Source organism: Thermobia domestica, chromosome 11 (genome assembly GCF_964235325.1).
Source record: "Thermobia domestica chromosome 11, izTheDome1.hap1.1, whole genome shotgun sequence".
Lineage (NCBI taxonomy): Eukaryota > Metazoa > Arthropoda > Insecta > Zygentoma > Lepismatidae > Thermobia > Thermobia domestica.
In genome coordinates, this window is record NC_137464.1 from 207,401,104 (window position 1) to 207,422,953 (window position 21,850).

At 37.6% G+C, this 21,850-nt stretch overlaps 2 protein-coding genes across 3 annotated transcripts in view; both read right to left on the reverse strand.

The window, feature by feature from the left end:
• Window positions 1-21,850, reverse strand: part of LOC145663733 (uncharacterized) — an 896,365-nt gene that overhangs the window by 386,526 nt on the left and 487,989 nt on the right. The window lies entirely within an intron of this gene.
• LOC145664678 (uncharacterized) lies at window positions 961-20,928 on the reverse strand. Of its 2 annotated transcripts, none has more exons than XM_081731533.1 (2): window positions 20,887-20,928; window positions 961-2,915 (listed from the first exon to the last, which is right to left on the reverse strand). In XM_081731533.1, exon 2 carries the CDS (start codon window positions 2,845-2,847, stop codon window positions 1,201-1,203), a length of 1,647 nt encoding a protein of 548 aa, XP_081587659.1. In that variant the 5' UTR covers window positions 2,848-2,915; window positions 20,887-20,928; the 3' UTR covers window positions 961-1,200. The 2 variants fall into 2 exon arrangements, with proteins under 2 accessions (XP_081587659.1, XP_081587660.1); XM_081731534.1 differs by having other exon boundaries at window positions 961-2,866; window positions 20,887-20,927.

A 21,850-nucleotide genomic window follows, 5' to 3' on the forward strand; every position in this document is an offset into this window, starting at 1 on the left:
AACAGTATGATAGACGGTTGAGGATCGAATGAATCATTGTTTGTTTAAAATGCCAGTTTTTATACTATTATGAAGACTATTTTGGTTTTTAGGAAAAGCACTTGTTTACACTTGTTTTTCGATATAAAGGAAAATATGTTTTCCTTTTTCTTAAAATAGTCACCTTGGAAGTGTTTGTGTAACATATTTTTGACTTTCATTGGAAATTCCATTTGCGTATTAGTTCTTCTACAACAAGGTCATAGAACTTGTTTTCTTTTTCATTTTGTACTAGATCACTTTTTTTTTTTGGTTCACTTTTGAAATTACAATCACAGAGAAAATATCACAAAATTCACGTTAGTATGAAAGTTTTTTAAATTTTTTTCATTACTCATGTCCATTGAAAGATAATAGTATCATCCCTCACGATCTCCCTACTAACGATAAGGAATATTGTAAGGGTATTGACGAATATTGGATTGGGCAAGAATGACTAGATATCTGATAACAACTACTTGATCCGAGTCTCGTAATTCAAAATAAGAAAGAAGTAATTGTTTGAATTAATTTGTTAGAAGTACTAGTGATTAAAAATAATCAATAAGAAATATAATAGATTATACTATTACCGTAAGGAGTATCTATATCGTTAGTGTATTGATGGTACTTCATAACAGATATAAAATGTTAAGTATAAAAGTGATGTTTCTTGAACTTGAAATTAGTAAGACGCTTGTAGTTAAGGGCTAATCTAGTAAGGTTACATACGGCCTCATTTAACTACAATGGCGAACTCCTAACTCAACCAAACTCCAACAATTTCCACAAAACAATACATAATAAACTTATAAAGATGTTTAGTACAATTAACAAGTATACAACAATAATAAATAATAAATAACAAATTTATAGTTACACTTTTCTCTCATAATAATTTATAATAATTTTAAATGTAAAAAGGATATTATAAACTATCTTCATTTTTCTACCTTGAAAATAACAGTTTTGATTTTCTTCTTTTAAGATTCATACATCGTAATAATTACTCCAAATACTAAACATTTTTGAATGTACCATGAATGAGACTAACATATTATTCATTTTCTTAAAATTAATTTTACAAAAATACCAGTTTAAACAATTATAAAATTGTACATTCATTGGTCACTTGTACAAAAAATTTCACTTGAAAAAAAAAGTCATGTCCGTTTTAAGAAATCAATGTCCGTTAGATTGATGGTTGTTACTGCATTTATAAAGTACAAGCATACATGATTTTGAAGATTCGAATTTCATTCCCCCAATGAAAAGATTTTGCAGATGTTGATGTGCGGCGATAACTTCTCCCACTGGCACCAAATCTTTGTTGTGTTTTTCCCACACACAATCCATGTATACGTCGGTTAAATTTTGTCCCACTTTGAATAAGTTGAGCGCTGCGTATCCAGTCACACATTTCGATAAAGTGACGCACTTGAGATTCCAAAGAGACATATGTCTTATTATTCCGTCCCATATGATGTCTTTGTTAATAAAGATCTGCAGCTTTTCCAAACTGGGACTGTGCTCAAGGACAGTGTGTAAGTTTACTTGTCTGACGCCGTCACACCTGAAGATGAACGTTTTCAATTGCGGTCCAATATATTTTATTAAATCAATGAATTCTTGTTCTTCTGAATGTTCATTATTTTCGTTTTTATTTTGCCGTTTGATGCTAAGTTTTGTACAGTCCAAATACTCGACCTTTTTAAGATCCTTCAAGATGGTAAGAGGTAGTACAAACGGAATGAAGCATTTTAACCTGGTAAGGTTTGGACACATTGTGTTAAGCACATGAATTGACTTAGGAGAAGCTCTTTTATCTGAAAGGCTAAGTTTTCGTATATTCGTGGCAATGACTGTAAAGTCACTATTGGTGTAGGACAGCCGAGCGAGGTCTTCAAAGAAATCAACCTCCAATTGATTATCTACTGATTGCAGATTAGGAACAAGTTCCAGTAATGCCATTAGCGCTTTGTGTGATATATTGGCTCCAGTTATATCTACCTCTTCAAGGGTATCACAGAGCGACGTTTTACACCTCAGTAACCTGATTGGTTGCTCATTACCCGATTCTACTGGACATACATTAAGTTTAGGACTATAAAATTTGGACATCGGAGGATATAATCCTGGTATATGCCATTTTGTGCTCTTCCAGTCATTGTTAACTGGTGCTTGGTTCTGTTGATCAAAGATGACTGTTTGAGTTAAGAGATGGATACCCACATCAGAGATACGGCCTGATGGAACTTGTAGAACACGCAATTGGTGGCAACATTGTCCAATCAGCTGTAAGATATCATCTGTGCAGTTATATTGGATTTGAAGATGTACTAAATTTCTTGCTGAAGTGAATAAAGTTGCCAGTATCGGTTTGTGTTGTTGCGTGAAAGCTCCAAGATCATCAGGTGCAATGTCGCCTTGAACAAAATATAGTTTTTTCAGGTTCTTTCCCTCCTTGGATATGATAGATAGGACACGAGTAAAATCTGCTGACATGTATCGTGGCGGCAAATGTATTACAAGCTGCTGTGTATCATAGGTCAACAAATTTTCAAATATGTATTGTGTGAGAACAAGATCCTCAGTTCTCTTGCAACATTTTTGTAGTGCTTGCATTTGGAGCATAAGTTTAGATGGAATGGGTGGAGGAAGTTCCTTGTACGACAACGAGGAGGTTGATGATGATGATGACGACGGGAAAGCATTTTGATTTTTTAATGCTCTTTTCCTTTCTTCCACAGAATAGTTTTGCAGTATCTCCCTTGCAATTTCTTGATACACAATTTGTTGTAGTTCTGCTGGCTGGTTGTATACAGACATACTTGCATAATTTGCCTACCTAATATAGTAAAAATCAGATCCAGATGCAATTGTTAATTTGTATTAAACTGAAATAAATAAACACAATTAATTCAGTGATTCATTACACTAGCCAACAGTAAAAATGTAACTGTAATAAAATAGATGTTTGTTAACTATATCGATCACGCTGATGACAAAAACGACAATGAAAAAGTGGAATTAGCTCTCGTTTCCAAGTGAAAGGGGTGCATTTAATTATATTTATTATATTTTATTAGCATTCATTGTCAATCCCTGACCATATAGGCTTCAAATCCCGCTGATTGTAAACAAAGTTATTAATAGAGCAACCCACATTATGCTTTATTTTTTGTGTAATTAGCTTTTTTTTAAATTATGTTTTATTATGCTTTATTGTTAATTTCAGTCGTTGTTTTATATTAATCGTGTATAATGTAAAATATTTACTTTACATTAAATATTCTAAATATCTTGATCTATTTATTAATATTTTATGCAATCAATTTCTTTCATATTTAATGAAATTTCTACTTAATGCATTATAAGGAGATATGCTTTACTCGAGTCAGTTTTTGTTTCACTTGTGTGTGCCTTAGAGGTGCATATATACAGAAAGGGAAAGTAAAATATATCACCAAAAAAATACAGAAAGTGCTTAAGTTCAAGAGGTACACATAACAATATAGTTGAGTTTTTGTGTACTATGCATTGTTGGCGGAAAGTTTTCTTCATTTCCTTTTTTCTCCACATCAAAGGATTACACCGAAAAGTTTACAGAAATAAAAATTAGCTTTTCATTGTTACATTGTTATGTTCTCAATGAGTTTGCTTTGTAAATATTGATTTTAAAAAATATTAATACTAATAATTATATATTAATACTACTAATTAAAAATATTAATAATTTAAAAAATATTAAACTTGCAGCTAAACAGAATGTGCTATATATTTTAAATTATGCTTTATGCTTTATTTTCTAAAATTATGCTTTTAAAATAAGTTTCTTCTGGACCCTTAAATAACCACACCCATGTTCAAGGTACCAACCATACATATGTCTAAATTGCTATTATGCTTTTATGCTTTTTATGCTTTTGGGTTGTTCTAGTGATTAAGCTTCCTGCAGGAAACAATAGCTGTGTGCATTTTGTCGCCATTTTGACCGGGCTCGTAGCAACCAAGGGGATGGAAAGGAGAAAGGAAGGGAGGAGTGAAGTATGTTTCATTTGAGCGTAGTTTCTGTCTGTTACAAGCTGTGTTGTGTTTTTGTGCTGGAAGAACGTGTTATTGAAGTGTAGTTAGTGTGTGTGGTCATTGTAATTCCTGTGATTCAATATGCCTCGCAAATGCGTAAACAGTGCTGACTATTTTTGTTACATTTGCGGACAGGCTACATTGAAATCTCAAAGGAGGCCAATAATGCTATGTATAAGGAAGGCGTACATACTGTACTTTGGATGTGAAATCGGGGACCAGAACAAGCCTTGGCCTCCTCATGTATGTTGCATATCTTGTCTCGAGTCTTCATTCGTAGTTAAACCGTAAAGACCTTCCATGGGCTTTGCTATATCCATGATCTGGCGAGAACCATCAAACCATGTGGATGATTGTTACTTTTGTATGACAACTCCGCTACCATATGGTATTTTCAAGAAGAAAAAGTCTTCCTTGATATATCCTAACGGGCCATGCGACCGGTACCTCACGGATATGGACTGCGTGTTCCTGTTCCACCTGATTGTAATAGTGACGGGGACGGTAGTGAAAGTAGTGCTGCAGCATCACCTTCAAAACCCAGTTCTTCGAAAGATCCTGATTTTGTGTGTAACAATGAGTGTACAGAGAATCGCAAAATAGCACAGTATGGACTTAATGACCTAGTGAGAGATCTGGAATTGCCGAAAGATAAAGCTGAGCTGTTGGCGTCAAGATTACAACAGTCGAATTGCCTTGATAAGACGGTAAATGTGACTGCATTCCGTAACCGCCATATGTCATTCCTTCCATTTTTCGAAAGTGAGAAGAACTTGGTATTTTGTAGTAATGTAAGGGACTAATGGCAGCTATGGGCATTGACTATAAAAGTGATGAGTAGAGGTTGTTCATCGACTCCTCCAAAATAAATCTCAAATGTGTCCTCCTGCATAATGGCATCGTGCTACCATCGATTCCAATTGGGTATGCAATGCCCTTACATGAAAGAAACATATGATAACATGAAACAATTGTTATTGCGATTGAACTATGCTAAGTTTAAATGGCAGATTTCCGGGGATCTGAAAGTCATAGGCATATTATTTGGGCTACAACAGGGCTACACCAAATACTGTTGCTTCCTTTGCCTCTGGGATAGCCGCGCTAAAGCACTTCATTATAAAAAGAAAGATTGGCCTAAGCTTCAATCATTTGAACCAGAAGCTTACAATGCTACGCACGAAGCACTTATCAAATCCAAGAACATAATTCTCACTGCTCTTCATGTAAAACTGGGCCTAATGAAAAACTTTTTTAAGGTCATGAACAAAACTGAGGAAGCATTTCTCTATTAGCGCGAGAAATTTCCACGTCTTAGCGAGGCAAAAATAAAGAAGGGGATTTTTTGGGGGTCCTCTAGATACGTAAACTGTACAAAGATGAGCATTTCAACACCATCCTGACAGGTTATGAAAAGTTAGCTTGGGATGTCTTTGTTCAAATATCAACAAAATTTTTAGGAAATAAGAGGACAGAAAACTATGAGGGTCTTGTGGCAAACCTTCTGCATTGCTACGATAGACTGGGGTGTAACATGTCCTTAAAGTTACATTTCTTAGATTCCCACTTAAACTTCTTTTCTGACAACTGTGGTGCTGTAAGCGACGAGCACGGGGAAGGCTTTCACCAGCAAATTTCGGACATGGAAATGAGATACCAGGGAAAGTGGAATGCATCAATGTTGGTCGATTATTGTTGGACACTAATCAGGGAATCACCAGCAGAAAAATACAAACGTCAGGCAAAGTGATTGGGCCTTCAATGACCTTCCTCCGAGGGATAACAACAAGGTAAATACACGGATAAGCTTGTATAGGCAATAACGTAAATCATCATAACTTCAAAACGAGAACTAATCTTGCATTTTCATTAACATTTTCGTTATCAGCACACCCAAACATAAAGATTTGCTGTTCTCATACCAGTTACAGAAAAAATTTAAAATTTTCTTGGCTAGTGTTATTAGTTCCAGTGTATAAAGGAAATGTGTCCAAAGATAAGATATATAGCAATCGCTAGATTTAATTCCGTTGAATAAAATTGCAGAGGTAACTGTAACTTCTCACATGTAGTTCTCAAAAAAAAATGAAATCTTTGAGTTTCACGTCCCACTGTTATGCCGGTTAGGCTAAAGGAGACGATGATTATGAGAAATGAACGAAAGGGTGTAATGAAAAAAGTGGAAGGAAACGGGAGAACCCCGAAGAAACCCACGCACACCGAGTTTGTCCATCACAAAGTTCACTTGGCGCGAGCCGGGATCGAACCAAGGACCCCAAGCACCAGAGGTAAACGCTCTATCACTGAGCCACCGCAGCCCTGTAGTTCTCGAGAAAATTCTCTCTCTCACTCTGTCTCTGTCTCTGTCTCTCTCTCTCTCTCTCTCTCTCTCTCTCTATATATATATATATATATATATATATATATATATATATATATATATATATATATATATTATTTTAGGTCTAATTAAAGTTATTGGATACTACGTCACTTATGAAGATGAAATTGATATTGAGGTGTACCTATATAAAGCTTTTCATTGTAAGACAAAGAAGATGACAGTACAAATACAATAGTTAATGAGATATGGCTCAAAAGTATCACTACACCTTAAACCTTACTTTTTTTATATTGTCTATATATTGTCCAAAGATGAAACATACAATATATTAGTTAATAAAACAGATATATATGAAATATTGGACCGTATAATTAATGGACTTAGACATTATGGAAGTTAGGAAAGAAATATTTAGAGAGCTTCGAAATGTTCTGTTGGAGGAAGATGTAGAAGCTAAAATGGACAGTAGCAAACGAAGATGTTTTAAAACGGATAGGAGAGAAGAGGACGCTGTTAGCCTGCATCCTTCATAGGAAGGTGAATTGGATTGGACACATCTTGCTAAGAATGTGCCTTCTTCATAACCGCCATAGAAGGAAAGCGAGAAGTAATAATAAGAAGGACACAACTGATCGATGATTTGAAAAATAAAAGAAAATATTGGGAATTAAAAGAGGAACTTGAAGATCGAGAACCGTGAAAGAAACATTTCCGGGCCCAAAGTTAAAAAACATAGATAAACTCATTAGTCCCAGGATTTGCCACAAGGCAGTATACTTAACCCTCCTTTATAACACTTCATAAATTGTCACGTAAATATAACACTGGGGTCTAAGGAACCCCATTACTATTTTTATTCTCATGAGCATGTTTATACATATTTATGTAAACGAAATATTTTATATATATAATTGTTTTATTGTGAATGTATATAATTGACATTACTCGAAAATGTGAACTATCTTTGAGCAAGAAATTTGATTATATGTAGATAATGCTATTCTACTGTTTTAAAACCACAAAATCTAAAACTATTTCTTTTACATTCAGAATTCTTTCTAAAATAACAGCACACGCCACCAAAATGAAAGGGTAATACATTAACTTTCTTCCAAATATGTGGCACCCAAAACTGTTGAGCTACATAACTTGTGCTAAACCTTGTTATGCACTTCGCATTTTGCATTGTCTACTCTTATAAGCAAAGAATACTTATAAACTATTGATACAAATCTAATAAATGCAAGGTAAATCAAACTGAAACTAAAAGTTCCTTTTTAGGGGCGGGTGATTGAGAGTCATCTGTTCTTACTGAGAACAATCAATACACAACACACTACGGTGCTCATCACAGATAGGAATAAGGCAACTGGTGCATTGCAATTTTGTCTTGCGGTCCTTCGAACGTGGGCACAGACCACATCTCTGCTTCCTTTGGAGTGTTCCTTGATTCACTACTGGCAAAGGTAGATTTAGAATATCTTGTATTGCTAAGCGAATACTTCTTCGAAGTGTAGACGTCTCCAGTCTTTTGTGTAGCCAAGGTTTGATCAAAGCCATAGCCAAGTCCTCAAGGTACTTCCTACGTGGCAGTCGCGGATTCTGCATGTTCAAACTATATAAGACCATAGAGTTTATACCACATTGATCCAGCATTGCAAACAAAATTCTCATTGGCCACCTGTTTGTCTTACGCGAAACACTAAATGTCTTACAAAGCTCATCAAATTTGTCTGTTCCTCCCTTTGTGGCGTTATAGTAAAGAACAATGTCTGGCTTTCCAGTAGTTTCGTCAATATCTGCAGAATAGTGCATGGATGACAGCAAAAGAACATTTTTCTTCTCTCTTGGGCTGTAAGATACCAGTGTCTTATTTTGGTCGAATGCAAAAAGACATTCCCCTTGCCGCTTTTTAGCTAAGAACTTAGGTGGGATTTCTGGTTGTTGTGTCTCAGTGTGCCTACCATTGTCAATTTATGTTCAGTTAGCATTTCTTGGAAAAGTGGAACAGATCCGAACCAATTGTCAACAGTTAGGTTTCTGTTTGTTCCATGAATAGGCTCAGAAAGCTTTTTGGTATAGAATGACGGTACACTTTCCCCCTTTTCAGTATGAACACGACCAACATAAGGGATAGCATTTAGCATGTAATAAGTCTTTGAGTCATTTATCATTACAATCTTGATACCATATTTGTCTGGTTTTGATCGCATATATACTTTAAACGGACATCTTCCTCTGAAACTAACAAGTTGTTCATCTACAGTACAGTTCTCATAAGGCGTGTACCAGTTCTTACAATTCTCAATAAATTGTTCCCAAATGTTTCTAATTGGCGCAAATTTGTCGTTTTCCTTCCTTTGCTCTCTGGTAGATTTATCATCAAATCTCAAACACACACTCAACCATCTAAATCGTGGTAAAGACATAGTCACTCTGTAAAGGGAAACTCCAAATTTTGTATCCCACAAATCTGCCATATGCCTTCGACTGTTTTTCTCTACACCAGAGAAATAAAGAAGACCAAAAAAGGCCAAAATCTCAGTTTCATTTGTATTGTTGTGGTATGACTGCCTTTCTAACTTCTGCCGCTTTCTTTCCATTTCTTCATTAGTTCTAAAAGTAATTTCTTTTATGATGTTTTCGTCAAACAACAATCGCCAAGCTTCAGCTGGAGTACTTACGGTTTTTGCAGAACCCTTTGCGCCTGGAAAATGAGAAAGCAAATTTCTTTGAAGTCGCCGACCTCTGCGATCCGGTTCCTGGCATGACCAACGGTAACCATTCTTTCCTTTCAACGAAGCACTTTGTTCTTGCGAAGCACTCGATACGTTATCTTCGTCTTGTGCACTTGATTCATCATCTTGTTCACTTTCTTCTAAAACATAGTCAGAATCCAAGTCTGAATCATCATTACCAAAACCACTTTCATCGCCGGATGAACTGTCATCAGATTCTTCTATTAGCTGTCTTATGGCATCAACGTTATTTGCAATATTTTTGTTCATTTTTGAGGAAAAACTAAAATCACACTCAACGAAACTAGTTCAGTTAACGCAACCGCAAATATAACACTGGGGTAAGGGAGACCCCAAACACACTTCCGCTGTTCACTGCAAGTTTCTCGTCGCAAACTGAAATAAGTTTTGCCATGCATTGATGACCTAGTGTTGCCAAGTAAATTTACGTGGATGGGAAAAGGAACTAAATAATAAATAAAGAAGTTACTAAAATAAGTGATTTTTGGTGGGGTCCTGTGGACCCCAGTGTTATAATTAGGGGTTAATAGTAATCCATCTAACTCAAGTTCCATATTTGAAGGCAAATTTTCGTGCAAAGTATTTAAGTAAAATAAATGCTTATTATAGCGTTAAAAGATATATCTTTCCTTGCCAATTACAACTGATAAATTTTGCTCTTTCGAAAGTATCTATCTGTTGTTATCTGTCCTCTTAACAGTCACAAAGTCATTACTTGCAGAGTTATTTCCTAAATTTAAGTTCAAAACCAGTACCAAAAAAAAAAAAAAAAAAAAATCGAAAACTAGTTTATATTGATACATTATAAAATAAATGAAACACTACTTTTTATCGGGTACAATCATCACATCACTGTCGTCAATTTAAATGGAGATCAAAATAAATAAATAAACATTAATGGGATTTTGTAAAATAAAAAAATGTACTGAAAATTTACTCAAAGTTCTTACTGTCATTGACTTTGCTATCTTACTGTCATTTGTATTTTGATTAGTGCTAAGAACACACAGATTGCTGACGAAAGCATTTAAGTGAAAACCACTTTAAACTTAATGGTGGATGAACTCCTCCGTGGCCAAGCAGTTAACGTACGCGTCTTTGGCGTGGCAGGCCCAGGTTCGATTCCCAGCGGGACGGGACATCATGTGGTTCGGATTCCACGTTAATCAGTAGGTCCACGTCTCATATAGCCTTGCTGCTGAAAGGGACTTTAAACTCAAAATCAAATCAAACCTTACAGTGGTTTTAAAGATTCTTAAAAAAAATGGAATCGAAATAAGTAAACCTTGGCTTGAATAAACTAGACTATGGTTTAAAAGTCATAAACATTATCTTGAAGTTGGATATACTGAATTCTGATGGAAAATTTTAAAAAGAAATTGTGATATATTACATGATACTTTAATTTAATCAGAAATTCATTGCTGCTTGCTTATCTCTTACAAGAATTCAGAAGTACATTAGTTTATTGTTGGAATGCGTAATAGGATTAGCATTTAAAACCGTTAGATGCTTATTAAGAAAATATTTCTAATCTCCTAGACGAGAACTATGATACGAAGCACAGTGTATCAGTTGTAAAACACCCACCTCTGGTATGAGGAGTCTCTGGTTCGATAGCAAATCATGTAAATATGTGAAGAACAAAGTGTCCGTGAGTTTCTCTGAATTCTACAATTTCCTCCCACATTCTCATTCTATCAGTGCCTTTTCACACTTAGTCACTGTCATTAATGACATTTCTGTTTTTAGCCTACAGGCAGTAGAGTACGCAGGAACTTATTTCGGGGGTCCAAACTCAATATGAGGGTATTTTATATTAAAATTCCTAAAATTGCCCCTAAAATTAGTCTAAATTTACACAAAAATCGAAATGTCGGGGGATTTGAATCCCCAGAACCCACCCCCTACGTACATATCTGCCTATAGGGTATAATTGTATAACATAAAACTGAAAGATTTTATTTCATTTCATAACTATGGTAGTCAAATACACGTAACATCTAATCAGTCAGAGTCAAGGGTCATAGAAAGGAAACAAATTGCTATCATATAGACTAAGTTCTTCTTGCCTGTAACATCTTTTACAGTGGATTTCTGGGGAGAAATGACACAAAATATTATTTAGAAACGGTAATTTGTATTCCACGTTCATATTACTCTAATATTGTAATTTGCATGTAGCATAGCCTATAAGCAAACGTTAACAAGGCATTTTTAATGCATCAGCATGCACTCAAAATCACAATTTATAATGAAATATGAATGTCAGAAACATAATATGCACGTTGCGTTGTTCCTAAGATTTAAGTTTTGCTTCGATTTTAGTTTAGCGCCCTTTGCAGCAACGTAGCTATTGTGAGATGTGAACCTACAGCTTAACGTGGAATCCGAACCACATGAGCTGAGTTCCCACCGCAAATGTAGGTGCATTTCGCCAGCCCCCCCACCATGGAGTTTCGAAAAAAAAACTATGCCAATCGTTTGTGCTACGTTTGTGCCGGAATGTACCGCAAAAATTTTCGTTTGTACCACTTCCGGTACGAAGTTATAATAGTTTTAAAGTGTTGGGGGCTGGGGAAACGGCAGCCCCCCCACCTTGGAATTTCGAAACGAAACCTATGCCAATCGTTTGTGCTACGTTTGTGCCGGAATGTACCGCAAAAATTTTCGTTTGTACCACTTCCGGTACGAAGTTATAAGGGTTTTAAAGTGGGGGGGCTGGGGAAACGGCAGCCCCCCCCCACCTAGGAATTTCAAAACAAAACCTATGCCAATCGTTTGTGCTACGTTTGTGCCTGAATGTACCGCAAAAATTTTCGTTTGTACCACTTCCGGTACGAAGTTATAAGGGTTTTAAAGTGGGGGGGCTGGAGAAACGGCAGCCTCCAAACTTGGAATTTCGAAACAAAACCTATGGCAATCGTTTGTGCTACGTTTGTGCCGGAATGTACCGCAAAAATTTTCGTTTGTACCACTTCCGGTACGAAGTTATAAGGGTTTTAAAGTGGGGGGGCTGGAGAAACGGCAGCCTCCAAACTTGGAATTTCGAAACAAAACCTATGGCAATCGTTTGTGCTACGTTTGTGCCGGAATGTACCGCAAAAATTTTCGTTTGTACCACTTCCGGTACGAAATTATAAGGGTTTTAAAGTGGGGCTGTGGTAACGGCAGCCCCGCACCCAGTAATTTCGAAATGAAACCTATGCCCACTCTTTGCACTACTTTTGAACAGGAACGTTTCGCTAAACTCTTTTCTGTACCACTTCCGGTACAAAGATACGAGAGTTTGAAACTACGGGGCTGCCGTTTTCTTACCCCCTAGAAATTTCGAAACGAGACCTATGCAAATCGTTTAACAACAGTTGTGTCGGAATGTATCGCAAACATTTTGTTTGTATCACTTCCAGTACAAAAGTATGACAGTTTTAACTAGGGGGCTGCCGTTTCCAGCCTTTACGAGATATTGAAGATTTTGGTGGGGGACCAACTTCATATGAAGTTAGCCCCCCACCCATCTTTATGCAGACAGATTTTCACTAAATTTAGCGCATCGTTAGTGCATCGTTAGTGCACTTAAACACACTAAGCACTACCGTAAGTGCTACCATATTTTGGGATTATTCAAGATTTTCGGTGGGGGGCCAACTTCAGAAATATCAAATTCTATACAAATAGAGGTAGAAACATTGGGTTGACGGTAATCGTTAGTGCATCGTTAGTGCACTTAAAAGCACTAAGCACTAACGTTAGTGCTACCATATTTTGGGATTTATTCAAGATTTTCGGTGGGGGGGCCAACTTCAGAAATATCAAATTCTATACAAATAGAGGTAGAAACATGGGCTTGACGGTAATCGTTAGTGCATTGTTAGTGCACTTAAACGCAATAAGCACTAACGTTAGTGCTACCATATTTTGGGATTTATTCAAGATCTTTGGTGGGGGGCCAACTTCAAACATATCAAATTTTATACAAATAGAGGTAGAAACATGGAGTTAACGGCAATCGTTAGAGCGTGATTAGTGCACTTAAATGCACTAAGCACTAACGTTAGTGTTACCGCATTTTGAAATTTATTCAAAATTTTTGGTGGGGGCCAACTTCAGAAATATCAAATTCCATACAAAGTGTCAGTATTTTCAGGAATCAGTAACGAATGCACTAATTACTTTGTTAGTGCTTGAAGAGGGCGCAAATTCACGCTGACCACCAAAGATATTTTACTTGTAGCACCTACACTAATTAAGCACTAACGTTAGGGGTTGGTGCACGAAGAAGCACTAACGATGCACTAAGGATTGTACTGGAAATGATTTTTAGTGCTTTTTAATTTGGCAGAAATTTCACAGTGAAAAACTCCCCTTAAATTTCTTATGTGAGTTTCCTGAGATGTAACTGGCCATAACTACACTAATAGTGAAGCACTAACGAAAACGGCTCTAATTTTTTCGTTATTGGTTGAAGTGGGACGCCAAGTTCATGAAAGCTTCCAAAGTTTTTTTTTTTTACTTGTAGGACCTACATTAATGAAGAACTAACGTTAGGTGTTAAGGCACTAAGAAACACTAACGATTTCAGTAGAAGAGGTCATTAGTGCTTTTGATTTTGGCGGAAATTTGACGCAATGAAAAATTCCACATGAATCTCTTATGGGATTTTTGTGGCATATACTTGGCCATATCTACATCAATAGTTAAGCATTAACGGAACTATGAGTGTTTTGCAGAAGCGCTAACGATACATTAACGAATGGACTTATTTTTCGTTACTGCTTGAAGTGGGAACCAAGTTCACGCTGGCCCGCAAAGGTTTCTTACTTGTAGCACCTACACTAATGAAGCAGGAAACTTATGTGTTGGTGCACTAGGAAGCACTAATATTACAAGGAAAGAAAACTTTCGAATTTATCGTGAACTTAGCCCCCACTACAAGCACTAACGAAAAAATTAGTTTTATACGTTAGTGCATTGTTAGTACTTCTAGAAGATACAAGTAGTTTCGTTAGTGTTTCACCATTAGTGTAGAAATGGCCAATTATAAGTCTCAAAACTCCCATAAGAAACACATGGGGAATTATTCGTTGTATCAAATTCCCATCTCATTCAAAAGCACTAATTACCTCTGTTAGTGCAATTGTTAGTGCATCGTAATTGCTTCTTAGAGCACAAACACCTAACGTTAGTGCTTCATTAGTGTAGGTGTTACAAGTAAAAAAACCTATGGGGAAGTCAGCGTGAATTTCGCACCGACACTTTAAGCACTAACGGAATAGTCCAATTCGTTAGTGCTTGTATAAAGCACTAACAATTTCGTTAGTGCTTCTTTATTAGTGTAGTTATGGCCAATTACATATCACGAGACTCACAAGAAATTTAGGCAAATTTTTCATTGAATCAAATTTCCGCCAAATTCAAAATCACTAATGATCTCTTCTAGAGCGATCGTTAGTGCATTGTTAGTGCTTCTTAGCGCATCTACACCTAAGGTTTGTGCTTCATTAGTAAATGTGCTACAATTAAAATACCTTTTGAGGCCAGAGTGAATTTAGCGCCCCCACTTCAAGCACTAACTAAAACTTAGTGCCATTCGTTAGTGCATTGGTAGTGCTTCTGGAAAACACTAACAATTTAGTTAGAACTTCAATATTAGTTTAGTTATGGCCAATTACATGTAACGAAACACATAATAAATTTATGGGAAATTTTTCATTGCGTCAAATTTCCGTCAAATTCAAGAGTACTAATGATCTATTCTAGTGCAATCGTTAGTGCATCGTTAGTGCTTCTAGAAAACACTAACAGTTTCGTTTGTCCTTCAATATTAGTGTAGTTATGGACAATTTCATGTCACTAAGCTCCTATAAGACATTTATTGTGAATTTTTAAATGCATCAAATTTCCGCCATATTCAAAAGCACTAATGATATCTTCTAGTGCAATTGTTAGTGGTTCTTAGTGCACCAACCCCTAACGTTAGTACTTAATTAGTGTAGGTGCTACAGGTACAATATCTTTGGAGGGCACGGTGAACTTGCGTCAACTTCAAGCACTAACAAAAAATTAATGCCATTCATTAGTGTATCGTCAGTGCTTCATGAAAGCACTAAATGTTTGTATGAAATTTGATATATCTGAAGTTGGTCCCACCAGAAATCTTGAATAAATCCCAAAATATGGTAATGCTAACCTTAATGCTTAGTGCATTTAAGTGCACTAACGATGCAATAACGATTGTCTTTAACTCTATGTTCCTATCTCTATTTGTATAGAATTTGAAATTACTGAAGTTGCCCATCCCACCGAAAATCTTGAATGAATTCCAAAATATGGTAGCACCAACGATAGTGCTTAGTGCGATTAAGTGCACTAATGATGCACTAACGTTTGCCATTAACTCCATGTTTCTATCCCTATTTGTATAGAATTTGATATTTCTGAAGTTGGCCCCTCCACCAAAAATCTTGAATAAATCCCAAAATATGATAGCACTAACGTTAGTGCTTCGTGCTTATAAGCGCACTAACGATTCCCGTTAACTCAATGTTTCTATCTCTATTTGTATTGAATTTGATGTTTCTGAAGTTTGCCCCCCACTTTAAAACTATTATAACTTCGTACCGGAAGTGGTACAAACGAAAATTTTTGCGGTACATTCCGGCACAAACATAGCACAGACGATTGGTATAGGTTTTGTTTCGAAATTCCAAGTAGGGAGGCTGCCGTTTCTCCAGCCCTCCCACTTTAAAACCCTTATAACTTCGTACCGGAAGTGGTACAAACGAAAATTTTTGCGGTACATTCCGGCACAAACGTAACACAAACGATTGCCATAGGTTTTGTTTCGAAATTCCAAGGTTGAAGGCTGCCGTTTCTCCAGTCCCCCACTTTAAAACCCTTATAACTTCGTACCGGAAGTGGTACAAACGAAAATTTTTGCGGTACATTCCGGCACAAACGTAGCACAAACGATTGGCACAGGTTTTGTTTTGAAATTCCTAGTTGGGGGGGCTGCCGTTTCCCCAGCCCCCCACTTTAAAACCCTTATAACTTCGTACCGGAAGTGGTACAAACGTAAATTTTTGCGGTATATTCCGGCACAAACGTAGCACAAACGATTGCCATAGGTTTTGTTTTGAAATTCCTAGGTAGGGGGGCTGCCGTTTCCAAAGCCCCCACTTTAAAACCCTTATAACTTCGTACCGGAAGTGGTACAAACGAAAATTTTTGCGGTACATTCCGGCACAAACGTAGCACAAACGATTGCCATAGGTTTTGTTTCGAAATTCCAAGTTTGGAGGCTGCCGTTTCTCCAGCCCCCCCCCCCCCCCCACTTTAAAAGCCTTATAACTTCGTACCGGAAGTGGTACAAATGAAAATTTTTGCGGTACATTCCGGCACAAACGTAGCACAAACGATTGCCATAGGTTTTGTTTCGAAATTCCAAGTTTGGAGGCTGCCGTTTCTCCAGCCCCCCCACTTTAAAACCCTTATAACTTCGTACCGGAAGTGGTACAAACGAAAATTTTTGCGGTACATTCCGGCACAAATGTAGCACAAACGATTGGCATAGGTTTTGTTTCGAAATTCCAAAGTTGGAGGCTGTCGTTTCTCTAGCACCCCCACTTTTAAACCCTTATAACTTCGTACCGGAAGTGGTACAAACGAAAATTTTTGCGGTACATTCCGGCACAAACGTAGCACAATCGATTGGCATAGGTTTTGTTTGGAAATTTCTAGGTGGGGGGCTGCCGTTTCCCAAGCCTCCCACTTCAAAACCCTTATAACTTCGTACCGGAAGTGGTACAAACGAAAATTTTTGCGGTACATTCCGGCACAAACGTAGCACAAACGATTGCCATAGGTTTTGTTTGGAAATTCCAAGTTTGGAGGCTGCCGTTCCTCCAGCCCCCCCACTTTAAAACCCTTATAACTTCGTACCGGAAGTGGTACAAACGAAAATTTTTGCGGTACATTCAGGCACAAACGTAGCACAAACGATTGGCATAGGTTTAGTTTTGAAATTCCTAGGTGGCGGACTGCCGTTTCCCCAGCTCCCCACTTTAAAACCCTTATAACGTCGTACCGGAAGTAGTACAAACGAAAATTTTTGCGGTACATTCCGGGACAAACGTAGCACAAACGATTGGCATAGTTTTTGTTTCGAAATTACAAGGTTGCAGGCTTCCGTTTCTCCAGCCCCCCACTTTAAAACCATTATAACTTCGTACCGGAAGTGGTACAAACGAAAATTTTTGCGGTACATTCAGGCACAAACGTAGCACAAACGATTGCCATAGGTTTTGTTTCGAAATTCCAAGTTTGGAGGCTGCCGTTTCCCCAGCCCCCCACTTTAAAACCCTTATAACTTCGTACCGGAAGTGGTACAAACGAAAATTTTTGCGGTACATTCCGGCACAAACCTAGCACAAACGATTGGCATAGGTTTTGTTTCGAAATTCCAAGGTGGGGGGGCTGCCGTTTCCCCAGCCCCCCCACTTTAAAACCCTTATAACTTCGTACCGGAAGTGGTACAAACGAAAATTTTTGCGGTACATTCCGGCACAAACGTAGCACAAACGATTGCCATAGGTTTTGTTTTGAAATTCCTAGGTGGGGGGGGCTGCCGTTTCCCCAGCCCCCCCACTTTAAAACCCTTATAACTTCGTACCGGAAGTGGTACAAACGAAAATTTTTGCGGTACATTCCGGCACAAACGTAGCACAAACGATTGGCATATGTTTTGTTTTGAAATTTTTAAGTGGGGGGCTGCCGTTTCCTCAGCCCCCACTTCAAAACCCTTATAACTTCGTACCGGAAGTGGTACAAACGAAAATTTTTGCGGTACATTCCAGCACAAACGTAGCACAAACGATTGGCATAGGTTTCGTTTCAAAATTCCAAAGTTGGAGGCTGTCGTATCTCTAGCACCCCCACTTTTAAACCCTTCTAACTTCGTACCGGAAGTGGTACAAACGAAAATTTTTGCGGTACATTCCGGCACAAACGTAGCACAAACGATTGGCATAGGTTTTGTTTTGAAATTTCTAGGTGGGGGGCTGCCGTTTCCCAAGCCTCCCACTTCAAAACCCTTATAACTTCGTACCGGAAGTGGTACAAACGAAAATTTTTGCGGTACATTCCGGCACAAACGTAGCACAAACGATTGCCATAGGTTTTGTTTGGAAATTCCAAGTTTGGAGGCTGCCGTTCCTCCAGCACCCCACTTTAAAACCCTTATAACTTCGTACCGGAAGTGGTACAAACGAAAATTTTTGCGGTACATTCAGGCACAAACGTAGCACAAACGATTGGCATAGGTTTAGTTTTGAAATTCCTAGGTGGCGGACTGCCGTTTCCCCAGCTCCCCACTTTAAAACCCTTATAACGTCGTACCGGAAGTAGTACAAACGAAAATTTTTGCGGTACATTCCGGGACAAACGTAGCACAAACGATTGGCATAGTTTTTGTTTCGAAATTACAAGGTTGCAGGCTTCCGTTTCTCCAGCCCCCACTTTAAACCCCTTATAACTTCGTACCGGAAGTGGTACAAACGAAAATGTTTGCGGTACATTCAGGCACAAACGATTGCCATAGGTTTTGTTTCGAAATTCCAAGTTTGAAGGCTGCCGTTTCCCCAGCCCCCCCACTTTAAAACCCTTATAACTTCGTACCGGAAGTGGTACAAACGAAAATTTTTGCGGTACATTCCGGCACAAACCTAGCACAAACGATTGGCATAGGTTTCGTTTCCAAATTCCAAGGTGGAAGGGCTGCCGTTTCCCCAGCCCCCCCACTTTAAAACCCTTATAACTTCGTACCGGAAGTGGTACAAACGAAAATTTTTGCGGTACATTCCGGCACAAACGTAGCACAAATGATTGCCATAGGTTTTGTTTCGAAATTCCAAGTTTGGAGGCTGTCGTTTCCCCAGCCCTCCCACTTTAAAACCCTTATAACTTCGTACCGGAAGTGGTACAAACGAAAATTTTTGCGGTACATTCCGCCACAAACGTAGCACAAACGGTTGCCATAGGTTTTGTTTCGAAATTCCAAGTTTGGAGGCTGCCGTTTCCCCAGCCCCCCCCCACTTGAAAACCCTTATAACTTCGTACCGGAAGTGGTACAAACGAAAATTTTTGCGGTACATTCCGGCACAAACGTAGCACAAACGGTTGCCATAGGTTTTGTTTCGAAATTCCAAGTTTGGAGGCTGCCGTTTCTCCAGCCCCCCTACTTTAAATCCCTTATAACTTCGTACCGGAAGTGGTACAAACGAAAATTTTTGCGGTACATTCCGGCACAAACGTAGCAGAAACGATTGGCATAGGTTTTGTTTTGAAATTCCTAGGTGGGGGGGCTGCCGTTTCTCCAGCCCCCCCACTTTAAAACCCTTATAACTTCGTACCGGAAGTGGTACAAACGAAAATTTTTGCGGTACATTCCGGCACAAACGTAGCACAAACGATTGGCATAGGTTTCGTTTCGAAATTCCAAGGTGGGGGGGCTGCCGTTTCCCCAGCCCCCCCACTTTAAAACCCTTATAACTTCGTACCGGAAGTGGTACAAACGAAAATTTTTGCGGTACATTCCGGCACAAACGTAGCACAAACGATTGGCATAGGTTTCGTTTCGAAACTCCAAGGTGGGGGGGCTGGCGAAATGCACCTCGCAAATGTTGCTATCTTGAACATACAAAAATATAAATAAATGTAATTAACTTGTAGTTTTTTTTTTTATTGTCAGTAATGTTGACGTAAATAACACTTTCAACTTTGTAGCACTTTCAAATAGTAATTTCGAGTAGTTAATCAGTGAACGCCTATCACTCATTTTAAGGTTGAAAATCGTTTCACATATGTGGAGGCAGTGACATAGTTAAACATTCCTCTGCCGTTATTTCTGGCGTACAGTATGTTGACAAACACAATATGTAAGGCTGGCATTGAAACTAAATATTACTCCCCTTTCCTCCGTCACATGTTAAAAATATTCAATGTGAGCACCAATCCTCATATGGTACACATCGAGTCGGTAGACGAGTTCTTAACAAACCTCAGTTACGAAAGAAAGTATTCTTCGGTTGACACAATTTCTTATCCTAGTAACTCAGCAACAAATTGACGTATTAGAGTACCGACTTAAACAAGTTATCAAGTTATAACCATTCTAAGGTTAGCAACAAAAAGATCCAAATTAATTCATTTGCTCCCGAGTTATTGGCAAAATAAAATTTGTCAACTGTCAAACACTTTCTTTCCCGTGTGCCTTGATCAATATGTTTGGAGTAAGCGTTGCAACAACTGCTTCAGTCCTTTTTCTTGGTAATGGAGGCACATACACATGATCCTTTATGAACCCTCAAAGGTAGAAATCAAATGGCGCCAGATCTAGTGAACGTAGAGTTGGGCCAATCGAGCATTCGGGTACAATGATGTTTAACCAATCTCTTCTAACGGCAGACAAAGGAAACAGTCTATGCGCATGCGTGTGTACAAAACTGTTTCAGTTGCTACTTCATTTCATGTATTATTTATAATTGTAAGTTAATTGAAATAAATACTATAATTCCTTAAAATCCCGACATTCGTTTTGAAACATCCTGTATTACTGCATGAAATAAAATATAGGCCTATGTTAATATTACCTTGAAATATGTGTAAAATAGCGTTAAATACCTGTTTAAAATCTTCCAAAATTGTAGTTTCTATGGTATTACTCGTATAATTAATTTTTAAATACAAGTATTGTCGAATCTAAAATCACGATTTTGTTACCATTCAAACTAGCAATTCAAATTGATAGATCTCGGAGTTGAAGAGGTACGTTAATCGAATTATTCAAAGAATCAATATTAAATAACTCTTACCTACGCTAAATAGGTAAGAAATAAAGACGACGTTAATTGTAGAAAACGCTACATGATTCCCACTTCAACAAACACAAATCCAAACAAACCCTTAAAGTCGTTTTATAATCTTCCTACAATGGTAGACTAGAAAGTTAAAAGATTTATATCGGTTGTGGCTGTTTGAATGTGTGTATATATAATGTGTGTTACTTGCTCCTATATTTCTATTTGAGTACTTGTAATTCCACATGGTCTGAAGTGGTGAACTACCACATTCAGTTCACGTCGTAGGAATCGATAAATAGCCCAGAAACCCTCTTCTCTCCTATCTGTGTCGTAAACAGCTTACCAAAACTCCTGTAGAAGTTATCGCGGCCAACTTCTGTACTAACAAGCATGACAACCACAGAAAAGACAGATGTAGGGAATAAAAGCGAAAAATAATATGCTAATTTAAGGTTTGAAATGTATTGTATACTATACATATTTTGTTAGACTACTATGAACAGTTTTGTAGCCATTCAGACATGCTTTAGTCACAACGGTTTAAGTTTAATATTAAAAATTATTTAGTGCTTAGTAGGGGAATAATTCAAAATAGTAGCACCGTATTGTCATGAACGGCCGTTTCATCAAAAGGTGAAAATGGTTTATCCACACTAACTTCCTTGAAGCCTCCTTGCTAGAATATGCTAAAATAAGTATAAACTTATTTCTGGAAATCCGAGATGTAATCGTAATGATAATTAATGAGGAAACTTTAAAATAATAAGAAAACGAATCAAAAATAA

Excerpts from the sequence above, each read along its gene's own strand:
- LOC145664678 (XM_081731533.1), bottom strand. The coding sequence starts at position 2,847 with ATGTCTGTATACAACCAGCCAGCAGAACTACAACAAATTGTGTATCAA.